At 40.2% G+C, this 24,884-nt stretch overlaps 3 protein-coding genes across 4 annotated transcripts; all 3 read right to left on the minus strand.

Moving 5' to 3' along the window:
- Window positions 1-3,758: 3,758 nt before the first annotated feature.
- Window positions 3,759-7,755, minus strand: creld1a (CRELD disulfide isomerase 1a). Its single transcript, XM_029502982.1, has 6 exons — window positions 7,558-7,755; window positions 5,325-5,496; window positions 5,142-5,225; window positions 4,857-4,952; window positions 4,607-4,747; window positions 3,759-4,516 (listed from the first exon to the last, which is right to left on the minus strand). The coding sequence occupies exons 1-6, from the start codon at window positions 7,687-7,689 to the stop codon at window positions 4,296-4,298; spliced, it is 846 nt and encodes a 281-aa protein (XP_029358842.1). The 5' UTR covers window positions 7,690-7,755; the 3' UTR covers window positions 3,759-4,295.
- Window positions 7,756-7,898: 143 nt separating this feature from the next.
- On the minus strand, window positions 7,899-13,164 carry il17rc (interleukin 17 receptor C). 2 transcript variants are annotated; one of them, XM_029502981.1, is made up of 15 exons: window positions 13,039-13,164; window positions 12,476-12,780; window positions 12,026-12,124; window positions 11,520-11,623; window positions 11,290-11,404; window positions 11,158-11,199; window positions 10,939-11,054; window positions 10,587-10,643; window positions 10,442-10,511; window positions 10,135-10,352; window positions 9,937-9,990; window positions 9,807-9,858; window positions 9,596-9,691; window positions 9,244-9,282; window positions 7,899-9,144 (listed from the first exon to the last, which is right to left on the minus strand). In XM_029502981.1, the coding sequence occupies exons 3-15, from the start codon at window positions 12,090-12,092 to the stop codon at window positions 8,468-8,470; spliced, it is 1,707 nt and encodes a 568-aa protein (XP_029358841.1). In that variant the 5' UTR covers window positions 12,093-12,124; window positions 12,476-12,780; window positions 13,039-13,164; the 3' UTR covers window positions 7,899-8,467. The 2 variants fall into 2 exon arrangements, with proteins under 2 accessions (XP_029358841.1, XP_029358840.1); XM_029502980.1 differs by having other exon boundaries at window positions 12,026-12,260.
- A 606-nt stretch (window positions 13,165-13,770) lies between these two features.
- LOC115043720 (inter-alpha-trypsin inhibitor heavy chain H3-like) lies at window positions 13,771-22,617 on the minus strand. Its single transcript, XM_029502386.1, has 19 exons — window positions 22,540-22,617; window positions 21,856-22,016; window positions 21,609-21,713; window positions 21,096-21,258; window positions 20,895-21,005; window positions 20,480-20,608; window positions 20,183-20,299; window positions 19,904-20,072; window positions 19,703-19,813; window positions 18,667-18,848; window positions 18,375-18,554; window positions 18,155-18,276; window positions 17,347-17,630; window positions 16,224-16,343; window positions 15,847-15,954; window positions 15,392-15,560; window positions 14,681-14,829; window positions 14,450-14,531; window positions 13,771-14,362 (listed from the first exon to the last, which is right to left on the minus strand). The coding sequence occupies exons 1-19, from the start codon at window positions 22,609-22,611 to the stop codon at window positions 14,248-14,250; spliced, it is 2,649 nt and encodes an 882-aa protein (XP_029358246.1). The 5' UTR covers window positions 22,612-22,617; the 3' UTR covers window positions 13,771-14,247.
- Between the last annotated feature and the right edge of the window lie 2,267 nt (window positions 22,618-24,884).

Below are 24,884 nucleotides of genomic sequence, written 5' to 3' on the forward strand. Positions count from 1 at the left end.
GGGGAGGCTGACAGCTGGGCAGGTAACTTCAGCTGTAATTTTATCTCCATCAGAAATAGATTTTCAAACTGAACCTTGAATTAGGCTCGATTTCATTTTCTGCCTAGGGTGACCCAGGACCTCTACTTTGTGAGAACAGGAGCAGATGTCGTCCACTTCCTCCACACCAAATCACACATGTGGGACTAAATTAGATTGAAAGAGTCATTTGTTGAATTGCCAGATTGTCTATTTGAGCAGGTATGTGAATGACACGGCGGTTGTGCATCAGAGGTCTCACAGGGGTCACCTCACCTGTCTCTCACCTGCTTCAGACCGACAATGCCCTCTTGATTCTCCCAGCAGAGATCCCACGTGTGTCTGCCAGCCCAGTTTTTCTTTTCCTCTTGCGTTCTCTTTTGATTGCTGCAGGATTATAGCAGTCTTGCTGTCTGTTTCACCTGCCTGACTGACTCCTCTGGCTCTGGTTGGCTCCCTTACTCGACTCGGTCATGGTTTCTAGATCCTCACTGCCCTGCTAAATCCACCTGGTGATATCTGACCCCTCTTCCTGGCTATCATGACCCTCAGTGTGTAGAATCTTTTCTGTGTTTTGATTCACCCGTTTGTGCCACTGGCTGATGACCCTGCAGCCTGCACAATGGGCAGAAATGCCAAACAGGCAGAACCACCACCTGTGCTTATACCGCACCCAGAGAACCATGTGTTCAGAAGTAGTATAATGTCCCTTCACTTGCTTGTTTTATTCCAAATCTGATAATTGCATGTTTTATACACACCATATTTGAGCGTTCTTATTTTTTTGTTGTTGCCATTACTTGTTGGCATTAGTAAGAGTTTTGAGCCGATTGCTAGTGCGCCTTTGGCCTTGCCTGCAGCATCAAGGGGTTTCCTTGGCTGCATGAGCACGGCCCCCCCTCGGTTCCTGGGCTTGTCTTAGCCTTAAGGCTGTGGTTGCCATTGATGCTTCTCTTCATGTTACCTCATTTTAATCAGAAGTAGTCAAAAAAGAATCAATCTATGCAGATGTCACGGTAGAGTGGATGATTTATTTCCCCAGCCCTACTAAAAGTGTATTAATCAAAGTGTAATTAACTGTCCAATCAGAGTGGCCAAGAAAGAGGTCAGAAAATGTTCATCAGAGTATTTTGAGTTTCTGAGACTATGCACCTATGCACCTCCTCTGTGTTGCAGGATTTTTTTTACTAATGGTGCTTCTGCTGGTGCTCAAACTAAATGGTGTCAAAAGACCTGGTCACAAGCATCTTTTAGTCCTTTTACAGTAGAGGGATTTGATCCCAACGGGCTTCACAAACAACTGTAAAAGACTTTGTACATATGATTTGACAATGGGGGCATTGTGAGCAACAATCACTTCTAGACCCACATAGGGGAGACTTCCCTCGATAAATAATACTAATATAAATCCCATTATAGACTTTAACGGGAAGGCGAAGTTCAATAGTTTTCCCTGGAGGTCTGTTTGTACCATTGACACTCCAGTCTCTGACCTACAGTGTGCCCCTGCTCCCCTCCTCCGTGTACTGTGTGACCTCCCCAAACATAGTGACTTGTTTTCTCCTTCTTAACAAGGTGGCCTGTGCCTTGTAAAAACTGTACACATATATGATTGATATGCATATATTATACATATAGAGAGAAATCTATAGAGTGTGTCTATATGTGGTCTAAAAAAATGTTTCAAACTGACAAGATACTATATGTTTTTTTTCTTCATGGTTATTTTTCTAACTGGCTGGAGGTCAGAGAGGTGTCTTATTCAGAGTGTTGAGTGGGTGATTTTTCCTCTGATTTGTTCATTGTGAAAATCCCTCAGCAGCAAGTAACATTCCCTGTCTGAAAATACAGGACAGCCCAAAGGAAAAAAAGAGCTTTAGAGCAATTAAAGGAAAAAAGAGAAGTTTATCCAAATCTATTTAGAAGTCTCAAAAAGATGACATTATTACATTCCTTTCTAAATGTGAAAACCACTCGGTTGAACACCACCTGGCCTGTGGTAACGACTAAGAACAAAAAAAAAAAAAAAAAAAAAAAAAATCTACAAAAAATAAATAATATTAATAATTTTGCAGCTCACATAAGTAGCAATGAGATTATGCCTGCTGCACTCAGCGGTCAGAAACTTGCACTTGTGAGTGAGGACTATCACTACTAACATCTAAGTGAAGGTTTGAGTGACTCTGTCAGGATGCATTTCTTTTGCGTGTTTGCTGTTCTCGTCTTGTAAACAGAAGTGGTGACATGTGACTGTGACAGCTGACTTGAGTAGAAAAACCAACATACATTGTTTTGGTATAGCAGAAATCTTTAATTAGACTGTTACTATCCCCACTTACTCTCCCCCCTCTCATGGTGCCTGTGTGTCTTCCTGTTATGGCCAAGTGTTGATTGTTGTATATAAATGTCTTTCCACCCCCCACCCCCCCTCCCCGGCCCACCCGCCAATCTTCACAGAGGTGATCTACACATCTTTTCTGTCTCTGCTTCCTCCATGAAACTTTACAGCTCTTGTCACTGACCAAGGATCAACAGATTGTGTGAAAAGTTGGTGTTTGTGTTTACAGATGTGAGGGGAAAGGTTAGGAAAATGGATGACAATGCAAACAGACAGAGGAGCAAAAATCCTCTCACTTCACCATCAGGGGGGTGGAGTACAAATCCTCCATTTTCAGGTCCTTATCTACTGAATACTTGAAGTAGGGGGTTCTCCTACCATGAAATAGGATATATGATGTACATGGTAGACAGCATTGAACATTTCAACTGTGCCCATGCATGCTGATTTTTACATAATGTGCCAACTGAAGGTGATGATGTAAGGATAATCTCCTGTTCTCTATGCAGAGTGATTTCTCAACTGTTGCGTCAAAAAGGTTTAGGAGATGCGGGGCTTAGTGGCGTGGGCTGGTTTCCTGGGCTTAGATTTAAGGCTAATCCTAGTGGTGAATGACTAACATCGCACTCAGTGAGAGGTGGAGTCCGGAAGTCAAGTCTGCATCTGTGCCTAGAAGCAGCTGTGTAGAAAGACTTTGAAAGGCCTGTAGATTTACCAGTAATTTTCAAAAGGCCTTCCAAAAAAAAAAAAAAAGTACGAAAAGCCTGACATACATTTTCACTTTATTGTTGTATACAGGTTGTTTTTCTTTTGTCGCTAAAAACTGGATTAAACAAATCACTGTGACCAATGCCAGAAACATTTTTGTTTGACAGAACAAATATTGTTTACTTTTTTATTCATTTTTGTATTTCAGTTAGCTTTATTTATTGAAAATGCCAGTTTGAGACTGTACTATTTGTATAAGTAAATGTTTTGAGCTGTACAGTAAAGACCTAGGAACAAGTTTAATGTGAGTGTCCAGCATGCTGAATGATTACTTGTGTGAACGTGAGCTAATCTCCCATGAAGCATCAATCCTCATACATTAATTGCATCTGCATCATGCATCGTGACGGTGTGATGTTGTGTTTGAGAGTGATGTGTGTCTCACTTACTGTGTCCCCTTAGTAGACAGCCTGTGCAGTTTTGTGAGAGTGCAGCATGTTTTTGGGGTTGCTGGTATAAATGTATTCAGAAAAGAGACATGGGTGTGTGTGTGTGTGTGTGTGTGTGTAGGGGGTGTGGTTGTGTGTGCGTGCACAATGCATTTATTATTTTCTGAGTGTGTCTAGGCGTGTCTGTGTTTACGAATGCACAAAAGAAAAATCAGATAAGATGAAAAAACTTTATTTAAATGAAGTCCCTAGAGAAAAAAGCGAGATTGAGCAAAGATTATGAATGACGCATGGATACTCTGTAATGTTTCTTTTTTTTTTCTTTCTTTTTCTTTTTTTTACCTCGGAGGCTGTCCTTAGTGCCCCAATTTGCTATTGTATGTGCTGTAACAGAATATTACTATTGAGTGTTGGCCAGCTTGTTTATATCCATGAAATAAAGGTGACTTTCTTTCTGTCTCTGTGATTTTCTCTTTCATATTCATAGTATTAAAATTATATTCAAGTGCAACATCACACTGGAAAGTGTCTGTGCTTAGCAGAAATAATTCAGTTTATTTGGAAATAACATAGCAGCACGTAGCTACAAAATAACAAATTACCATAAATGATTGAATTTGAGTGTTTATAAATGTCCATATGGACATTAAAACACAATGTACTACAAATACCTAGAAGGATAAAATGTGAAGAAGCAGTGCGAAGGGAGTTGTACTGGGACACAAACCTTTTTGTGTTTCTGTTTGAAGTATTTTAGTCCTTTTTAGAACAGTTTTGGAGATTTAACGTCCTTTTATGAAGCCTTGTAAGAAACGGTCTGCCCTGTCAGAAAGCCAGTACCCTGCCATGGCTGCCACTGCCCCCATGAATACAGAAGTGTACACCATATCTCCTTTAGCAGCCAATGTGGCCAGAGCACAAAGAACCACCCCAAAGAACATCTGCTGCAGGACCTCCACCTCATCATCCTGGATATCCTCAAACAGGCCTTTCTCCTCATCGTCTGCAGGAGGAAATGGATGTGTGAGCTACGTATGCAGTTAGGTGTTAGGTGTGGGTGTAACAGTACGTCAGTGTGTATGTTGAGACTCACTAGGCCGGTGCTTCTTCACACAAACACCGCCCTTGGGGATGAATCCATTTGCACAGTCACAGCGGAAAGAGCCGACTGTGTTGGTGCAGATCTGGTCCAGGCCAGGACAGGCCAGCACCCTGTCACTACATTCATCCATATCTGAGCACCACAACAGCAGGAACATGGAGATTACTGCTGCGCCTCAGAGATGTCGGATTAGTGCATTCTAATGAAATAATTCTTAAAATTAACTCTCATTTGTGAATACCCAAACACTTGGAGCCTGTCAGTCGGTACCCAGAAGCACATTTTCTGCAGCGTGCTGGTCCACTACCCATACAGCCCACACAGGCCGAGTCGCAGCCTAAGGAAAGAGGGACGATGGAATATTTTCATTTACAGACTGTTTTTGCAGCTAGTTTGAAATTGCAGAAAAATGAAGACATCTTAATCTGGAAGAATTTATGAGGATTGTTTTATGTTGTGACACTGTTTATTTTGTTTATTTTAACTATATTTAATTCCCCATCTATAGACCAAACCCAAGCCAAACCTTTGCACTCAAAGGACCCCTCAGTATTGAAGCAGTACGTGTTGGAAGGACAGTTGCCCAGCTTGGTTCCACACTCATCAATGTCTATGAAATATACAAACACATATGTATTTGATTTTCCTTGTTTTCTTTCACACATATGTACGTATGTTTATTTCCAGACTCATACCTTATATACAGTACCTACACAGGTGTTATTATGAAGGGTCCATCCTGCTCTGCATTCTTCACACTGGTCGTTCTCTGGGCCCGAACACTTATTGCAGGTATCCGGACAGCTGTGGCCCTGGACAGCCAGCAGAGCGCACAGCCAAGCAGCCGGCAGCAGATGCATTCTCACTCCCATCTGTCCTGCCTGGTCCAAAAGGCAAAGTTGTTAATCTCCTTCGAAATACCACATCCAGGTTTGTGAAATGATGCTTGCAAATTTGGAGCATAAGAATTAGGAACAAACTGTAGTGAAAGTAAAGAAAGGACAAAACAAAGAATTAACACACAAATTTCATACATGGGACAAAATTTTGTTTAGTTTATATCCCATCATCCTTGAGATAGTGTGTGACTGTTGGTGTAATACTACAATTGGTGTGTGCTCCAGCACACACTCCCCTTTTGCCTCTGACCAGACACAGACAGTCCCTTTAAACTTTGTTTTTTTTTTTTTTTTAAGTTCTTCTAATTATTCCAAACTTGACCACTGACATGTCTGTGTATGCCCGTACAAGTTTATTTTACTTTAAATTGTATTTAAAAGAGATATGTTTGTGTGATTTTAACTACATTTTTCTGTAATATTTTTCAATATTTTTTTAATTTTTCACATACAATCAGGTGATAAACTTATTAACTGTGATGTAATGTTAGAAACTGGACTTCTACTTTGAAAGTTACATATACAATATCTCAAAAGTGAGCACACCCCTCACATTCCTGCAAATATTTAATTATATATTTTTATGGGACCACACTGAAGAAATGACACTTTGATACAATGTAAAAGCCGTCAGTGTACAGCTTTTATAACTGTAAATGTACTGTCCCCTCAAAATAACTCAACACGCAGCCATTAATGTCTAAACTGCTGGCAACTAAAGTGACCCCTAAAAGAAAATGTCCAAATTGGCCCAATTGTTGATATTTTGTGTGGCTACCATTATTTTCCAGGACGGCCTTGGAGTTTAGAGCTTCACAGGTTGCCACTGGAATCTCTTCCCCTCCTTCACGACGACATCACGGAGCTGGTGGATGTTACAGACCTTGCCCTCCTCCGCCTTCAGTTTGAGGATGCCCCACAGATGTTCAATAGCGTTTAGATCTGGAGACAGGCTTGGCCGCTCCATCAGCTTCTTTAGTAAGGCAGTGGTCAGTTTGGAGTCGTTATCTTCGAATACTGCCCCGTAGCCCAGCTTTCAAAGGGAGGCGAATCATGCTCTGCTTCAGGATGCTTGACTTTGTACTCCTCACCAGGTTGCCGCCACACACGCTTGACACCATCTAAACCAAATAAGTTCATCTTGGTCTCATCAGACCACAGGACATGGTTCCAGTAATCCATGTCCTTATTCTGCTTGTCCTTTGCAAACTGTTTGCGGTCTTTCTTGTGCATCATCTTTAGAAGAGGCTTCCTTCTGGGACGACAGCCTTACTGATACAGCGTGCGGCGTACTGTCTGAGCACCAAGAGGCTGACCCCCCCCCCCACCAATCTTCTTTTTTTTTCAGATCCTCAGACAGTGCTTTGCCATGAGGTTCCATGTTGAACTCCCAGTGACCAGGATGAGAGAGTGCAAGAGTGATAACACCAAATTTAGCACACCTGCTCCCCATAACAAGTCACATGACACTAGGGAGGGAAAATGGCTAGTTGGGCCCAATTTGGACATTTTCACTTAGGAGTGAAGTCACTTTTGTTGCCAGCTGTTTAGACATTAATAGCTGTGTGTTGAGGTATTTTGAGGGGCAGTACATTTACAGTTATACAAGCTGTACACTGTCAGCTTGTCAGCTTGTATCAGAGTGCCATTTCTTAAGGGTTGTCCCGTCAAAATATATAATGAATTATTTGCAGAAATGCGATACTGGATGCAACATTAATAATAATAATAATTTAAAAAAAAAAACCACTTCAAACGTTTAAATGGTAGTACTGTTTTTTCCATTAGCTAGTAGCGTGTGTACCAGAGTTTAACCAGAAACACCACAGAGATTAACTGAGACATTAACCCAGTTTCTTCGGGTATAAAAAGTAACATTTTCTGCTGTCGTTTATTTATTTATTCTAAAAACTAACAGCTCCCATTAAGGTCAGTTATGGTTTTCTGTTATTATACACAACAGGGGGAACAAATCAACTCACATGATGTCTGACGAACGAACAAGCAACAAAGTGGAGCTGAGGGACGGAGGGATTTATTTACCTCCTGCAGGACAGTCACCTGAATCTGGGTTGTGGTTTCTCGAATAAAAGTTGCAGCCAAACGTCGCTGAACCGCCGCAGACACACTTGTTCCAGCTCTCTGGATGAGACCTTGTTTGTCTTTTCTAAACATCCTGAGCGGGCGGCGCGCATACAGGCCACCGATCACCGCCCCGCCGGGATGTCGTTTTAAATTTAACAAGCGCTTCTTTCCACTCTGAAACTGACACTGGGCTGCACCAATGAGATCCAGAGTCCTGCACAGTTGAAGCTGACCAGTCACAAGCTGAGATTTGTATGCACAAAATGGCAAATTTATTTATAGACAAGCGTACACAGTCCTGTGGTGTATGGACTATTTAATGGGGTTTTCTGTATAACATTAAAGCATGATTCTGGTTTCATTTCGTGCTTCACTAACACCAGATTGAAAACAAGCAATAAGCTGATAATGGTAATTCAAAGACTGGTGCCGCCTGTTCCTTTGTGTCATACAGAGCTTCTTTGTTGTCCAAAAACAACTTAATAAACATCAGTGAGTGCCGCTGCAACGCGGGCTGACAAATAACAACAATCATTCTACAATCATGCTGTCATTCTACAACATCAAGAAAAATCTTTCATATTACTTCCATATGAAAATATGGTCAGATCCAATATACATGTGTGGGCAAACACATCCAGTGTTAACTAATAATATTCAAATAATTGGCCTTGTTTAAAACATCAAACAATCAGAATGTAGGCTGGAAAAAGACTGTGAATCCTAACTGCATCAAGAAAGTTTGTCAGGGTCAGTGGAAAGGAATTTTCTGAAAACTAATATTCAAGAACTATCTGCAAGGATCTGCCCAAAGCTGTCTGACCCTTATTTTATCCATGGTTTGGATGAACAGGTTCCTTCATGGCAGTCAAGGGTTCTTTAATGGCTCTGTCTCAAAGTTTTTCTCAACTCCTAGGTATTTGCATGGTGCCTCGTGCCGTCCCTTCTTAGTCTTTTCTGTCCATTTATCTGAGCTGCTCCATTTCCACCCTGTCCACGTCTTTGTCCATAATGTCCCTGCCTGGCCCACAGTTAGTTCAGTCAGGAGTGCCTGAGTCTGACTGGGCAGCTGGAACAGAGGCAGTCCCTGAAGAGGCTCTGGTAGACTCCTGTCGCTGCTGGAATGGGAATCAAATTTCACCAGAAGAAAACGTTCTGTTGAGCCGCCCAGCTGCTTGTACGCATTAATGATGCACAGAGAGGCTGCAAATAGATCCGAGTACGGGGAACATGTCTGAGGAAGACTCTTGTCTTCCCAGTTTGTCTTGTTAACTTCCTTGTGGTGATGCATCCATTCCTCTGTTCTCTCTACGGCTTTGCGGCTCAAAACGACCACAACTTTGCCCCCCCTGCTGTCGATCTCTAGGAGCTGAGAGTGTAACCATGGCAGGGGCCCCACACTGCACTGCTCCTTCCTGCTCCACTGGTCCACAGTCACGTTGAAGCCTTTGTTGCAGAGCAGAGAGCCAAGTTGACAAACTATCTCCGAAACATCATCTTCGGAATCTGGGGGGCTCAGCAGCACCACGTGACCCTTTCCACCAACTTTAAACAGGAAAAACAGCAGGAAGAATGTCAGAGTGTGCTTTGTCCAAAACGACGTGATGTTTTTCAGAAAAAAAACAAACAAACAAAAAAACTCACTTTTCACAAATTTGCCATGACGCCAGCTCCATGCCCACTCTATAAAAGTAAGAATATTAACAGTAGACAGATATAAACAAGACACATGTGAGTAGAATGCACATATAAATACATTCATTGTAAATGATTCACACAAGAACAATGCAAGATTTTCTCTTAGCAGGGAATGAAATGTCTTTCTGGTAAGTAGTTGAGGAAATTGAATTCAAATTGGGGAACATATTTTTCTTTTGGGAGTTTGACAGATTCCAGAGGATTTAAATTAAGCACTGCTCCGATTTTACATGTAGCTGTTCCTGTTATTGTTGTGTGTATTTTCACCCTAAAAAGAAAAACATCAAGAAAAACTTACTCTTGACAAAGTCGTGAAGTAAATAGCATGCAAGTACAGTCAGGGAAACAATCAGTATAACGCCAACAACCAGGAGACTCCACCTCCACCTGTCAGCTTCAAGAAGCACAAAACAGAAGCCCATTTATATCCAGTTTGTTAGCTGAATACAGGAAACCTTTTTCTAAACAGTATAAGTTGCTGTTTTCAAGACTTTCAATGCAAGACTTACTGTTATTAAAGCAGAATGGACCCTGTGCATGTCCCATTCCCTTTATTTTCACCTGCACAAGTATATAAACAAGTTCTTCAGCATCAGCACTTTACACCATATGACTGTGTGGCTGCTGAGAAAACTTTACCATAAGACATGGTGAGCGCTGAAGGTCGATGCCTTTAAATCGTCCTTTTTTCTCCTGGGGAAGACATCATTGCAACTTCTATTACTTTCTTAAACTCCTATTACTCAGTCCTCAACAGCTCCAGAAATCCAAGTTCAACTCAAATGTAACCTAAGGTTTCTAATATAATATAGTAAGACTTGGGTAAGATTTCCTTACCCAGAGTCCTTTGCTATTTTGTCTCCATGTGCCATTTTCCAGCTGTTGTCTGAAGCCCTTCATCTCCTTGCAGCTGTTCTCTTTGTGACATGGCCACACCTCACCCTCCAGCCTGCAGGGGGCAGATAGGCTCCACAGCAGCATCGAGCCCCAGTTATTTGAGTGGCCCTGGTTTACGGACACTGACACATTTTCCCACACGTTCCTTTGGGATAACTCTGGAATAGACACACACAAGAAAAATATCAGTATACCAATGATTAACTACCCACTGCAGACGCTGTGAAGTGCAACTGTAAAAAGGTACCTAAAAGCTCCCCATCCATGTTTCTGAAGGGGCACTTTCCAGAACGTACATAGTGCTGGTCATACCAAGCCTAGAAGACCACAAACACTCTGTCATTACATCTGTGTAGGAAACAGTACCGTTGGTATTATATAAGAGACAGTACCTGGAGACATGTGCAGTGGGTCACAGAATAAAGTGGGATGGTCCTTTTCATCCAATTCTATAAAGTGAGAGAAATCCATTTTTTGACAGCAGTTGTTAGTTTTAACAATTCACACACAGTAAAGTTTGATTGCTTTGGAAGATGTGGAGAATCTGAATACATTGTAACATATTTCACCAAATTTTTAACTGTTCCTTTATAAGAAATTGTAAAATCAGCTCCATCTCCACCAGCTGAAAAACGGCATTATTAGACGACATTAGCCGTACTTTCGCCTTTTGTACTTGAGTGAGAGACCTGATCTACCTCTGCAGTGTGACTACCACCTGATTACAGCACTGATAGCACTGACCTGACATGCCCCGTTCTGTTCATATTGGAGGCATAGGGAAGGGAGGCTGCTGTCACCGTCAAACAGCAGCTCCACGTAATTCATCTCTTTATCAACTGAGATATTTAGTGTAGGAACTAAAAAAAGGAAGGGAAAAATAGAGCGTTTATTGCCAAAATACAAATACAAATGTTTAACAGCTAAAAGGAAAAACAATAGATGTTGTTTTTTTTTTCTTACCGCGACACTCCTGTACACATTCCTTCCCACTGAGGGAACACACTGAGGACAGATAGACAGACTGTGTCAGTATGTGTCATGCGGTGTTGCAATATTTGAAGGGACTTAAACATCTGAATATACAAATTTTACCTTTTTCAAGGGAAGGAGTGAAAATGTTTTGTTTTAGATTTGGTAATTCATACGGATAAACAAAAACTTGACTGTTGAATGAAACCCCAGATGGCTCAAAAATCACCATGGACACCTGTAGATGTCACACATACACACAGTTTATCAAAGTAGCTGGAAGTGAGCAAACAGAAAACTGAAAGTAAAGATCAAAGTAAGATTATATTCCTGAAACAGAGAGTCTTAATTACCTTTGCCTGGTTGTGATCAGTAAGAGCTGTAAGATTTACTTTAAACTCCACCTTCTTGCAGGAGGGCATGGTAGACGGTGTGTGGTAACACACTGTTATTGATGCTGTTACAACAGAGAAAATATGTCAGAGGTTACTCATTCATTCTTCTCGAATTATTTCACAACATCCCAAAACACAGCAGATCTCAGATAGCATCAAATCTTGGGTGTTGTTCAAAAGACTGTTCACATGTAGTCCTGTTGCTGCTCAAAACTTTTACAAAAATTAGAGAAAGGAGTAATGCAATTCTCCCGTTTGGGTTAGAAAGAAAGGTTTGGGTTAGGGTTTTTTTCCATGCATGACTGAAATAACTTCTATAGCTGTTTGGACAGCGTCATAGTGCAACATGGTCTCTAACATACACACTAATTGATGAATTGATTAATGGATTTAAACGGAAAAAAACCTTGTCATGTGCATTTATAAATAACACAAGACTGGGATGCAAATAATTAAATCTATACCTTTTGGATTCCTCATCAACTCAATGTCATCTTCATCACCAAGACCAGAGCTGCCTTCATCCTGCATGTTGTTATCCAGATGGATATTGAGCTCTGCGTCTATCACCAGACATAATGTACATGACTCATTGCTCTTTGCCCAGAGTTGAAAATATGCTGTCAGGTTTCGAACAACCACAGCATCAGAGTCAGGCAGAAATGGTATGTCATCCTTCATGGTGCATTCAGAGAAACCCTTAAAGACAGCAAAATAAAACAGCAAAACAAAGCATTTCACTGAATCTGTCTGAAGAGGCTTGTGTTGGGATTAATGTACATACAACGGCCCTATATTGTGACAAGATACTGTTATAGCTCTGTCTGCTTTTAATGAAATGTTTAATCAGTGAATAGGGAGAGTGCAGGAAATGTCTGCCTCAGAGTATTACAGCACTGTGCCATAGAGCATACCTGTGAGCAGATGACTTCGTCTCTGTCATGACCAGACATTTCCAAACTACAGGTCAACAGAGTTACACTCAGTGAAATCCACCAGAGCCATCCAGGTAGAAGCATTTTATCCAAGGACACGATGAGTCCTTTGATTTGGATGAACTTTGAGTCCTACATCCGTTTTCTGCTCATATCTCTCTCAGAGAGCAACATGAAAATGTTGACCAAGTCCAGAGTCACCCTAACCATCATGGCTTTTGATTGAAGATCAACGTGAAGTGAGCTGAATCAAACTGCTGTTGGGTTTCACATTTGCTCATGATCTAGGGAAAAAAAGAGATACTGTGAATATATACTAGACTAAGTTTTGTCTGTTGTCAGTGAAGCTTAAAGCAAACCGCCTGCTGAAAGACTAATTGAAGGTGCCATGGTCGAAAAATTCTTTAACAGACGATGTAACTGGGAACTCAGTCCCTTTTTAAAAAAAACTTTCAAGCATTACTCAAGCAATCATTGCTGGGTTATGAATGTGTAATTGACGTAATGAGATAAATTTTATTCAAAGACATGCTGTTACTTACTGTTTTGAGAGAACTTCTTCACATTTTTCTTCTCTGCTCAGTATTCAGCTCAACACCTTGTCAAAGTAACCTGGAAGTGTGAGTCATGAAGCGTGACACGTCATGACTCATGAGATGCTCCTCCTCCCTCCTCACATTCTCACTCCCTCTCTACTGGTCTGTTTCTGATTTATTGTCAACACAATGGCTTGTGTTGCTGGGATGATCATTAACACAACACTCTGTGGCTCTGCGTTCCTCATTACTGTGTAACCAGTTCACACTGACTTTTTAATCAAGACAAGATGCCACCTGGTGTGCTGGATTAAAGTGGTTTTATAAACAGACCTGCAGGTTTAACAATATTAGATCATTACAAATAGTTTTTTGGCAAAAAATGTGTTATGTGCTGCCTGGCTTGTTATGTAGATTTGGCAAAAATTTGTTCTGTCACAGTACCAGTAAACCTTGACAAGGAAGTTTAAGGCCTCTCCTCAGTAGTATTCACGCACCTTGACCTGTGCTAGTAATGCAGCTCACTGAGGAGTGCAAACATTATCAAGTAAAACCAAACAGCTCACATATAGCAGCTCAACTTGTTTGACCACATACTTCTGGCCCAAATCCAACATTTTTCTTTCTGTCACTCCATATTGTGTTTTTTCTCAATAATGAGGTGAGGAGTCTGTGAAGTATCAACACTTAACATTTTAATTTATCTTTTATTCTTTTCTTTACAGGCTTTATTTTTGTTCTTCAACGCTGGCCTTAGCAAGGCTCTTACAAAGACTATAGCAGTGTTATAACAGTGTTGGACCAAGTTCAACCCAGTTGATCAACTATAGTGTTAATCATTATGGTTGTCATTATCCAGTATATTTCTTTGTTAGTAGATAAAAACACATCAATGATTTGCCATGTTCATGTATCACTGGAAAATTAAGTTTATTTTAATGATATATCAATTTTATTTAATCAGATGAGTTGAACCTTTTAGTTTTATGTGATTAATAAAAGTGTGAGTTAACAGCTCTCTGCATTCAGGCTATTTGGGAAGATATATTAATGTCATGGAAGCCTGTCAAATTTGAATAAATTTGTATAATATTACAAATCCACATTGTACCATATGACAACAAAAAATCTAGGATAGCATTTGCTTGTTGTATACTAGCAACAAGTGATAAAATGCTTTTGCTGAATGAAATCATGCTATTAAACATGGCTTAGTTAGAGCTGTGCAACGATGAAATCCTCCAGACGTCCCTGCAGGGCGGTCTCAGCAGATGTGAGCCAACAGGCCAGTGTTATGGGAGAGCCAATACTGTAGTCAACAGCACTGGATCTGTGCAGACACAAACACACAGCTGGTCATGCACCTTTGTCTTGATTAAAGCACACTCAGCTCTCTTATCATTCAGTCGAATCGTACCTGGCAACGTTAACCTCGTGATCTCTGAACTTCAGTTTCGTTGGACTTTGCTGCACCTCCTCATAAACTACTGGCTGTATAGCTGGATAAAAATGACAACTGATAAATTAATGACATTGAAAACTGGCACCTAAAAAGACAAAGTTGTGTTTAGCATTTTCTTTTTTGCTAAACTGCCAACATACAAACAAAAAAGGGGCATACAAAACATAGAGCTCATTTATTTCTCACCTAAAATTCCTTCAGCGTTGTTGTCAGACGGCTTCTGTCTTAAAACCGGCCACAGGAATTCTTTACCATGTTTCTCATGAACTAAGAAGACGATGCGGATGTCTCCGACTGCCACATCTATTTCCTTGTTCCTCTTAATCACTGTCACACTAGAAAAAATTTACTATTTTAGATTTTTTTTTTTTCCCATTTTTAAAAGCTTTTTAAAAGTCAACACCCCACCGCAGACCCATTTCACTCAGACTCAGGCCTATTTTTTGTAATATTTCTTATTCAGGACATAATATGAGAAAATCATGGGGCAGCAGTGTATTGCTTGAAATTGTGTAGATCCTAGTCTAGAGTTTCACTTAATGTTTGCTTAATGTGATTTTTATGCAAAGTGGTCTCTAATTTTCTGTGTTTTTTTTTTTTTTTTTTCAAATAACAATGATAAAGGTGCAGGGGGGTCAAAAACAGAAAGCGGCAGGTCTGTGGTCAGGAATGCCCCATTTATGCGACATCAAAGAAGAACGGCTTTACTGCTTGAAGCTAACAGAAGGCCTAGAGTAATTCAGATAAATGCTATTTACGATTGTAATGGGAAGAGGTGAGGCTGCTTTTGGAGCAGTAATAGAGTGGAGCTTCGAATGGAGACCTGAGAAGATCAGATATCTGATAACAGCAGTCTGTAGCTGTCTGTAATTCCTGATCATTATAACCCAAAGTCACCTTCCAGCTGTGGTGATCACATCATCTGTGTGTCTTGTCAGCTTCTGTCCATCTTGTACAGTCACTTCATTGGTGAGAACCTCGACATACTGATCAGCAGTGGAGCGGATGACAATTTTTCTGAAGCCTCCATTTGCCACTGAATCAAGCTCACCATTCACAGAAAGTTCTAGTACAAAGAGAACAAATGCAACTCAACATCACTTTTAAAACCAGGTTATAAAAACTGATAAAAATGCACTTTGTATGTTTGTATAACAAACACAGTAATTATGGGACGGCAACAAGAATATACATTTTCGATCAGACATGAAGAGTAAACCGGAATAGCCGGAGGAAACCCACGCAAACACGGGGAGAACATGTAAACGCCACACAGAAAGGCCTCAGGCTAAGGAACCGAGCAAATGTGGGTGTGAAGGAAAAGACATAATAGCACAAAAGGAGTTACTGACCCCTGGTGGGATGGTGAAGTAGCTTGAGGCGGATATTTCCAGTGACGTCAAAGCAGAGTGGAAGAGACTGATTTTCAGCTTTGAACAGAAACCTGTGAGACAGAGGAACTGGAGACAGACACACAGAGTCACACAGCTGATGGAAACACATGTGAAAAGAAACTGCTTCTGTGCCTGTAGTTGACTTCAGTAATGATCAGCTGGCTAGAAATGTACTTTTGTGTGGCTGGAGATGATTATACACTTGTATCATGCAGTAATATGATGAGTCTATATTTTAACATCCTAATGAATTAACAGACGTTGTGTATCATATTTTTATAGAACAGAAATAGAAGTTTACGTGTTAAGTATATATTGATTTATGAGGTCTCTACCATTGACTGCTGTGGCCGACACAAAGGTGGGGAGCACCAATCTGGGCCGCGATGGTGTGGGCAGCAAATGTCTGGGCTGCGATAGTAAAGCCATATCATAGTCATATGCAGGAAAATTTGCTGTAAAAACAAGGACAGTTGCAGTTTATTACAAATCTTTATAGGATTATTATATCGAGGAAGAGGTGGCATTCACTGATGTTAATATTGTAACAGATAACTGCATCTTTAAAACAAACCAAACTTACTACGCAGGTTATCTGCGTAGTAAGTTTGGTTTGTATTGTCTACCAATTAAAATTAACCACAGGCCAGAGCAATCTAATGCTCAGAAAAATCACAATAACAGATCAAAATGAAAAATTTAAATGTGCCATTTGTCATGTACTGTACAGCTTACATGTACAAATACTTACATTTTGGAAATCTAGTGTCTTTTGTTTTAAAATAATTTCTATAATTACAGCTAATGCGCATTAAAATAGTGTTTTGGACATGCCAAAAAAATCCTCCCTGATTGTTCTCCTTGGGTATGTAAATATTGACATACTCAGTGTTAAGGATTCTATGGGGCATGGTCCAGGAAAATGTCATTGGCAATACACAGCACATTTCCAAAGGAACCTTCTGTCCAGTGTGTTTACTAGAGTGCTTTAAAAATCGCTGGCAAAGCAAAGGCCTATCTTGGCAGAGACCAAAAGGAATATATGGTTGATTGTACGGAAACAGCTCTCACTCTAGCTCATACAGATTGAATGGCATGTGGCATTAGCCAGAGGGCTGCATACTGAAGCAGTACAATTCACCTGAATATGATCCGAAAATAGGTCCAAAATTTCTCAAAGCTACAGAAAAAAGAACATAAAATTAAAATGAAGCGTGAAACAACACTAGTGGTTAATACTTGTTAATTAATAAACAGTTTTTCATGCTCAAGTATTAAAGTTAAGTTTCATATCCCCAAATTTCATTTATCAATACCCACCACTACCATAGTACAGAGATCCTGTAGTTTTCATTAAAATCAATAATTGGCACAGAGAGAAATTCAGTACTATTGATGTGGAATTGATTTGGAAGCGAGTGAATCGCTCACTTGATGGGTGTTTTCTTGATTTTTTACCCCCAATTCTTTTTCTGAGATTGGGACTGGGCTGCGCTTGAAGGGGACGTCCCCCCCTCGGGGATATGTCATATCCGCTGTACCCATGTTGACTCGGTATTCGTGATACTGGTGAAACCGCCTGTAGCCCTTCCCCTTCCTTGGGTTTATGAAGCACATCCATCTTCTCTCCCGGTGGCTTGGTGACCACCATGGATGTGAGGGGGGTCACAAAGCTATACTTCAATGACAGCTCCAAGGCCTCTTTCCTCACTTTCTCCTGCTCAGCATCAGGTAACTGCAACCTGTGTCATGAGATGTGTACATGTATATTTTAATGTGTAGGGGACATAACGGAACTGTTTCATGAAGTTGTCTTTTGTTTGCTGAAGTTCGTGCAATTTTACTGTGTGAACATCAGCTTGTAATGAGCTCTTTAAATTCTGATTCGTTTTCATTCCAATTCAATTTTGAATTTCAACAAGTACTCCTATAATGTCAACACTGTTATTGCTGTTGTCTGCAGAAGTGTCTTTATAAAATGGAAAGCACTACAGGCATAGCAACAATATGGTTTAAGCAATGTTTTAGATTAAATCGATTAACAATAATTCTGATAGTTGATTAATGAAGTGATGATTAAATAGCTTAAGCCATTGAAAACATGCTAAATGTTTTCAGGCTCCAGCAATTTAGAAAGGTTAGGCTTTTGTCCAATGTTTTCTCAAATGTACTGATTTAATAATTAATTGATTAAATAGCAGTATGAGGGCTGTCAATAGTCAACAAATGCCACAAACAAAGAGAAAAGATGAAGAATATTACTCACTCTTTTTCCAGAAGCTGTTTGACTGTGAGGAAGGCCCAAACCCTCTGGATGAGGCTGTCTGTTACATTTTGAGTGGGCTCCACAGTGGAGTTGGGCTCAGAAAATGTCAACCTCCTAGTCCCCTGTTATGTAGTTCAAATCAATTGTGAAGGATACACATGGACGTGCACGAAATCATTGAGAAGGTTACAGCTGATGTGCAGTGTGGATCAATCCTTACTGAAAGAGCCACAACTTCTGGGATGAAAGTGTGAATGTCATTGTCAGTGATCTGACCGGCCACCACGATCTCGGAGCCGTTGTAGTACTGAGTGAAGTTGGTTTGGGTTAGATTGCTCCCACCCATGTAGATCATTGTCACATCTGTTAACAGAGGAGTGGCCACTTCTTCATAGAAACCCTGGAGACACAGTTGTGGACACACCATGAGTGTTTTACGTGTCCACTTCCGATAATGCTCAAATGTATCTGTGAAAATGTAGCGGAGGAAATATTTAAATGTGTGTGCAAACCTTCAACTGCAAATCAGCATCAGAGTCCTCATAAATCCTTCGTGCAACACCATTGTTCTGCAGTGACAACGTCTTAAGGAAGTCAAAGTCGACATCAAAGCCAAACCCAAGACAGTAGAGTGGGAATTTATTTGCAATAGCCTTCTTCACATTTGATTGTATTGTTTTTAGGTTTGTCACACCTGCAAAACAAAAGCCATGTAGTTTGAAAAGGCAAATTGCACTTGAATACTGTTAACACGCTAAAATCAAACAACTATCGTGTAGTAATTAAAGATTAAACAAAGCGTACAGGCTTTATTTATTTTATTTTAAGTCTTGTGTATTCTATTACTTAAAAAAAAAAAAATAATTAAACCTTCACATTTCTAGACATGTTATCATTATTGCCTGTTCTTATTCCATTGTCTTAATCTTTTATTTCTTAGCTCCCTCATGGGGGCCCTCCACGCAGGGAGTTGTGTCCAATCTGCTCACAGGGACATCGTCCTGGAGATCCCTCAGACCTGGGGAACTGGGGGGGCTCTGCAGTGGTTGTAGAGTCTGCCCTGATCTGCCCAGGCTTGGGGGGATCTCTGTGTGGACGGCCACCCATAGCTGACTTCTCACCTGGATCCTCAGTGCCAAGCCATGTCACCAGTGTTTTTGCAGTGTGTATGAGAGTGTGTGTGTGTGTGTGTGTGTGTGCATGTGTGTGGGGGGTCAGGTCTATATGTGGGGGTGGGAGGGATGGGCTTTCATTTTTTTATTGTTGTATGTTTTATATGTTGTTTTATTCTGTGAAGCACTTTGGGTTGCATCTTCATATGTATGAAAAGTGCTACGTAGATAAATAACGTTTAAGTTTAATGGTAAATAGCTTACTGCTGTATAAATGGAAATGTCCATGATCATTAAAGTCCCAAACAGAAGGGTTTATGTATGCTGAAAGGCGACAGTACTAAGAAAAAGACAGTGGTCAAATCAACAACAGTCAGATCATATAAAGTCTGCACTGACCATATAATGTATCTATTTGTGTGTGTTTTATGGCAACCTGTAGTTGGGTCTCCATCGGTGAGAAGTATTAGGATAGACGCTGAACCTTCTCTTGGATGTGCATTCAGCATTGTTGCTCCCTTCAACACCGCCATGTTAATGTCCGTGGCTAAAATGAAGGGAAGAGAACGGTTCATTTCTGACATTGTGCTGTCGAACGTTGACATGTGAACATAACAATATGTACTGAACATCCCACCTCCTCTTGCATTGATATTCGCTGCAAATGTCTTGGCACTATCAAGGTTTGCACTGCTGGCCCGAACGAGTTCTCGTTTCCAGGGAGAAATTGAGCTGTCAAAACTGATTAGACCAAAGAAGTCATCCTCTGCAAGGTCATTTAAGATATGGGCCAACGCTATTTTGGTCTGAGGAAAGAGAACAAAAAAGATATTAGAGCTTGTATTTGACCAAGATGATAATGTTTGTTTCTGGTGTGTTCTTACCTGTTAAAGTCAAAAGCATCTTAACACTTTACCTGTTGGATTTTTCTGCCTTGCATCGAGCCACTTTGATCAATAACAAAGACAACATTCTTCGGGATGCGGGGAAGACTACTTGGAGCAAAGTGATGAACGAAATAGCCATTTGATGTCTTGAGAGGGTTAAGAAGAAAGTTTTATCAGTTTTGAAGGACACGAAAAAAATAAATAATCCTTTTAAAGGAGCACAGCAGGCTACAGAACTTTTTAAGCTGTTATAGATGAATTGTGTGCAATGTTAATAAATGTAAGTCAGTAGCCTTGGAGGAAATGTCTCTGTACTCTCATTGTACCATGATATGTCCCAGCGGGAGGTCCCTGTTGACGTCGTAAACAATAACCAGATCTCCATTCATACCGTGTTTCTCACAGCCGTCACATGTTTTCTGTTGGTCCTCTGTGGGATAGAAATACACCCATGCCTACAAGACAGGATGATTCAAAACATGCTTTTTGTTGGTCTTCTGCCTTCCATTAAGATTTTATTCAATTCATCTATAATGATTCTGTGTGGCCATGATTAATGCTTGTGGAACAAAATATTGCAAATGCGCATGTGATATGAAAGTGAATGATATTCACCAAAAAAAGCAGTAAACCAGAACATGGTGTGTATTTCTGTTATGATATCATTTCTTACAGCTAAGAGTTAACAAAAAACAAAATATGATACGATTTAAGCTAAATCCTTGTCATTATTTGCTTTACCTGCTTGTCCGTTTGTGTTTTGGTGATGGCGTTAGCCAGGGCGTTAGTGGCCAGTTTTCCGTTATACTCAATGAAACTGATGCCAGCATTCTCATGAATGTGCACATCAACCTGAAAAGGACAAAATGAGACAATTTAAAATTCTGACAATTGAAAAATGCCTTTAAAACGAAAAAAGTTATATGAACAGGAAAGACATACCTTGAAGTCTTTGACTGGCTGCATGGGACGAGCATGAATTTGAAGCTCATATTTTCCAAGTGTTCGTTTCAGCAGTTCCTCATATGTGAGTTCAAAAGTCACCTTTTTGTGAGCAGCCATAGTCACAGAGGTCTTAAATTCCTCCAGGGTCCTCCCTACAGAACTACAATAAAGGCCACGATCATGGTAATAGTCATATCATCGCCCCTTTATTACACGGTAGCACGGTGTCTTCTGCTGACTCTTCATGGCTGGCCTTGGCCTCAGTGTTTGCCTGAATTGTGAGTAGTTCACAGTAGTAGTAGTACTGAGTGATTTTTTTTTTCCCCCCTCTGAGATATTTCCATTGAAACTATTTAAGAGGCTTAAGATCTACAATTATTTGCCAAAACAGAAGAAGAACTTGTGAGAAGCCACAATATATAAATAGATAATGTCCACTTTTACATCTCCTTTAAACTTAAGGACACATGAAAGCCCTCAAACCACTTGGTGAGAAATTGATCCATGTACCTGACCAGACCAGCACTTTGTCCGCGGGACACAGCCTCTGCGTACTGCTGCTCAGCCTGCTCCTTAGCTTTCACTGTGCCATCATACATCTGTCCATCTATCAACCTGAAGAAGACCAAGAGGAAGGACTTGTTTGTGTACATACTTCTGAATTTGCCGTGTCTTATTTTTAATACTTCTTTCATGTCTGATGCTTATATAGTGCAAATTCCTGGAAATAGTCAAAGTTACTTTTCGTTTCACATACATTCTGAATTTAGTGATGAAGGCATTCTTGGGAATCCGGACATGGAACTCAATTTCCTTTGACTCATTCATGCGATTGGCCACCCGGCTGGTGATGACAGTCGTGGCATAGCGACTGGTCACTGTGGAGTTGATGTGAAAGCTGTAGATGTTCCAGTCATCCTGAGTAAATATTAGAGACATTTCATTGGCTTCATTGATCAGTGGCTGAGGGCTAGCTGACCAAAGATCATACTGGAGTGTAAAGGTATTGGTGGGAAGCATCAGTGAATGCTCATTGGCCTAATCAAAGAAACACCCCACTCTTTATTATTTCCATTTTTTAATTTTTCTGCAGTGGCTTTGCGAACATACCAATACTTTCTGGGTATGCATGTGTTGGGGCACAACATGCATATTACATTATATTCATTCACTTTAATTAAACTTAGATTAGCCTTAAAATATACATGAACCTGACAGAAAGCTTTGAGACCCTCCACGGTGACTGAATGGACAGATTTATTCCCTGACAACATGACAAATGCACATCGAACACATAACATGTTAGAAATAAAAGCAGAGAATCACATAACAGTGGTCATCATTTTGAAAATGACAAAGGTCCTTAAGTACAAAGACTTTTAAGCCAGGCATTGTTTCTGTCACTGAAAATGAATCAGCATCTGAGATTATGTGGCCATACCTTGTTTGGCAGCGTGTTCACCAAAACCAGCAGCAGGCCAAGTAGGAAAACTCTCTCTAAGCTTCTCTCCATGATGGATCCTGCTAGAATCCAGCCCAGGAAGCTGAATCAAGGATTAATGTGCGCAGATCTTTTTAAAAGGCCAACTCTTCTCTCTCCTCCTACTTGTATACACAAACACCCACACACACACACACACACCCCCACCCCCACCCCCCCCCCACACACACACACACACACACACACACACACACACACACACACACACACACACACACACACACACACACACACACACACACAAACAAATACACACTTCTGGGCACTACCTAGGCTCCCTGCTCGCTTGAACAAGTTTCCCAGGGTTAGGGCTCTTAAAGAGATACATAGAGACAACCCAGATTTGTCTGTTTAGTGTACCATCAATGAAACACATGGTGTCAAGCAAAATGAATTTATTATTACTGTCTTCAAGTATTTACAGCTTTTGTGAGAGAATATCGAACTGACAAGGTTAGAAGAGTGTAGGTGAGAAACAGCAGGCAAAAGCAAACATACAATTAGCCTTCACTGCAAGCATTACAGAAGTCAAGGACAGGAAATACTGCATAAAGCAAAATAACAATAATCAAAAAAAATTAGCGGTATAAGAGATGTTCTCAAGAAAAAACAGAATCATCTGTATTCATGAGAAAAATTCTGCCTTCAAGACAAATATTCAATTTAAATTAAAATATCGCCACACTGAAGATTTTAACGGGGCACAAATTTACATAAAGTTTGGTTTAGGCATCACAAGATAAGAACATACACTAAGTCTGTGCAAACTGCTGTTTCATGTCTTGTGTGGCTATCGAAAATGACATGTCCTCATGGAAGAGGACTGCAAAACTTTAAAATAGAGAGTGACTGTCATTTTTAGTTTAGCCAGCAAGCCAGCAATATGTCGACAATTGCTCTATGAGTGTCTGACTCATTTTGCCCAGCCTGTTTTTTGACTACAGATATTTTTGATGCTGCTTTGTTTTCACTTCAACAACCTATTTGCAGGAGAAAATTAAATAGGTTGCATGGGAAAAGTACATTTTGAATTTTAAATTCAAAACATTTGAAATTTTGAAATTTTAATTAGAATAACAGAAAAGGTGGAAGTGCAACAGTTGAGTTAAGCTATTATGCATACAATAAGATGTATGAGCCAAGTGGTTGGTGAGGCGAGGGTCTGATAATCATAATTTACTAAACCTATGCATTGGACAAATAACATGTCAAGCAGTTGCTGCTTCTCAGTAATTCACATTCTTCATGACTGTCATATCATCAGCATTTATAAAGCAACACCCAACCACACTCTAATCCTTTACAAACCACAAAGGCAACAATATATAAAGCTACAGACTGCATTAGCAGAGGTATGGGATGATTATGATTTTGAATCGTATGCTGAGTCCTTCAGCCCTCCTTGTCTTTTTTTTTTTTTAAATCACTGCCAATGTTTGTTCATAATATCCACCTGTAACTCAGCACATCCAGCTGTCAACATTCAGAATATCAGTGTATTCATGTAGGCTGTGGCGCAATCCTACAAGAAAGTGTCTTCAGTGAACAAGGAAAAGCCCACACTTTATGACCTAACTCAGTTTTGGACATTTCTTTTGAACAATCTGCAATATTTTATCAACTGCAAAAACGACCAGATTGAATTAATTAAGTTCTGTTGCTCAATGAAATATATTTCAATCCACATTCATTTTTCAAATCACTTAATTTACCTTTGAAGGTGAAATCATAAATAGAATATCTAGTGGCTGCTATTCTTCAGAAAACTGAAACTGCAATTCAAGGCACTCTCGCAGGTGTTTTTTTGTTTTGTTTTGTTTGTTTGTTTTTTTTTTTCACCTGAAGATAAAGTTCAAGTTCATTCAAATCTCTTAAGGATATTTCAAGCGCTTGTGCTGGAAGCATTTCATCGATGAACAATGAAACCTATCCTTGGACTGAGAGAGCAGAGTAAAGTAACTGGCCCTTTTGACCAGGATGTCAAGTCTTCACAGTGATGGCATGATGGTGGCTAACTAGGTGTTGCATTAAGACACATAGCTGCAGCACCAACCTATGGATTATCTAATGTTAACTGTACAAACACAGGAGCTATGTACAGACTAACAAGAATTCATATATACACACAGCAGCTTCTATATAGGAGTGTTATGCGCAACACAAGCATGAACTATTTATATAAGGATTGAATACTATTTTATGTACATTCAGTGAGAGGAAACGTATGTAAGCAATGACAAAAATCTGCTTATTTAAGCCCAAGTGGGATAACTATACATCTTTGA

The sequence above is a fragment of the Echeneis naucrates genome, chromosome 5 (genome assembly GCF_900963305.1).
Source record: "Echeneis naucrates chromosome 5, fEcheNa1.1, whole genome shotgun sequence".
In the NCBI taxonomy this organism is placed as follows: Eukaryota; Metazoa; Chordata; class Actinopteri; order Carangiformes; family Echeneidae; genus Echeneis; species Echeneis naucrates.

What these genes read in the sequence shown, in the direction of transcription:
- il17rc (XM_029502980.1), bottom strand. Translation starts at nt 12,580, where the DNA reads ATGCTTCTACCTGGATGGCTCTGGTGGATTTCACTGAGTGTAACTCTG. An exon ending in CACTCCTTCCCTTGAAAAAG is followed by an intron (nt 11,200 to 11,289) that starts GTAAAATTTGTA and finishes ATCTGTCCTCAG; the next exon opens with TGTGTTCCCTCAGTGGGAAG. An exon ending in ACTTCACGACTTTGTCAAGA is followed by an intron (nt 9,283 to 9,595) that starts GTAAGTTTTTCT and finishes TTACTTTTATAG; the next exon opens with AGTGGGCATGGAGCTGGCGT.
- LOC115043720 (XM_029502386.1), bottom strand. Translation starts at nt 22,611, where the DNA reads ATGGAGAGAAGCTTAGAGAGAGTTTTCCTACTTGGCCTGCTGCTGGTT. An exon ending in CGATGGAGACCCAACTACAG is followed by an intron (nt 18,849 to 19,702) that starts GTTGCCATAAAA and finishes TTTGTTTTGCAG; the next exon opens with GTGTGACAAACCTAAAAACA. An exon ending in GTGATCACCACAGCTGGAAG is followed by an intron (nt 14,830 to 15,391) that starts GTGACTTTGGGT and finishes AATTTTTTCTAG; the next exon opens with TGTGACAGTGATTAAGAGGA.
- creld1a (XM_029502982.1), bottom strand. Translation starts at nt 7,689, where the DNA reads ATGTTTAGAAAAGACAAACAAGGTCTCATCCAGAGAGCTGGAACAAGT. An exon ending in GGGGTCCTTTGAGTGCAAAG is followed by an intron (nt 4,953 to 5,141) that starts GTTTGGCTTGGG and finishes CTCTTTCCTTAG; the next exon opens with GCTGCGACTCGGCCTGTGTG. An exon ending in GACAGGCTCCAAGTGTTTGG is followed by an intron (nt 4,748 to 4,856) that starts GTATTCACAAAT and finishes TGTGGTGCTCAG; the next exon opens with ATATGGATGAATGTAGTGAC.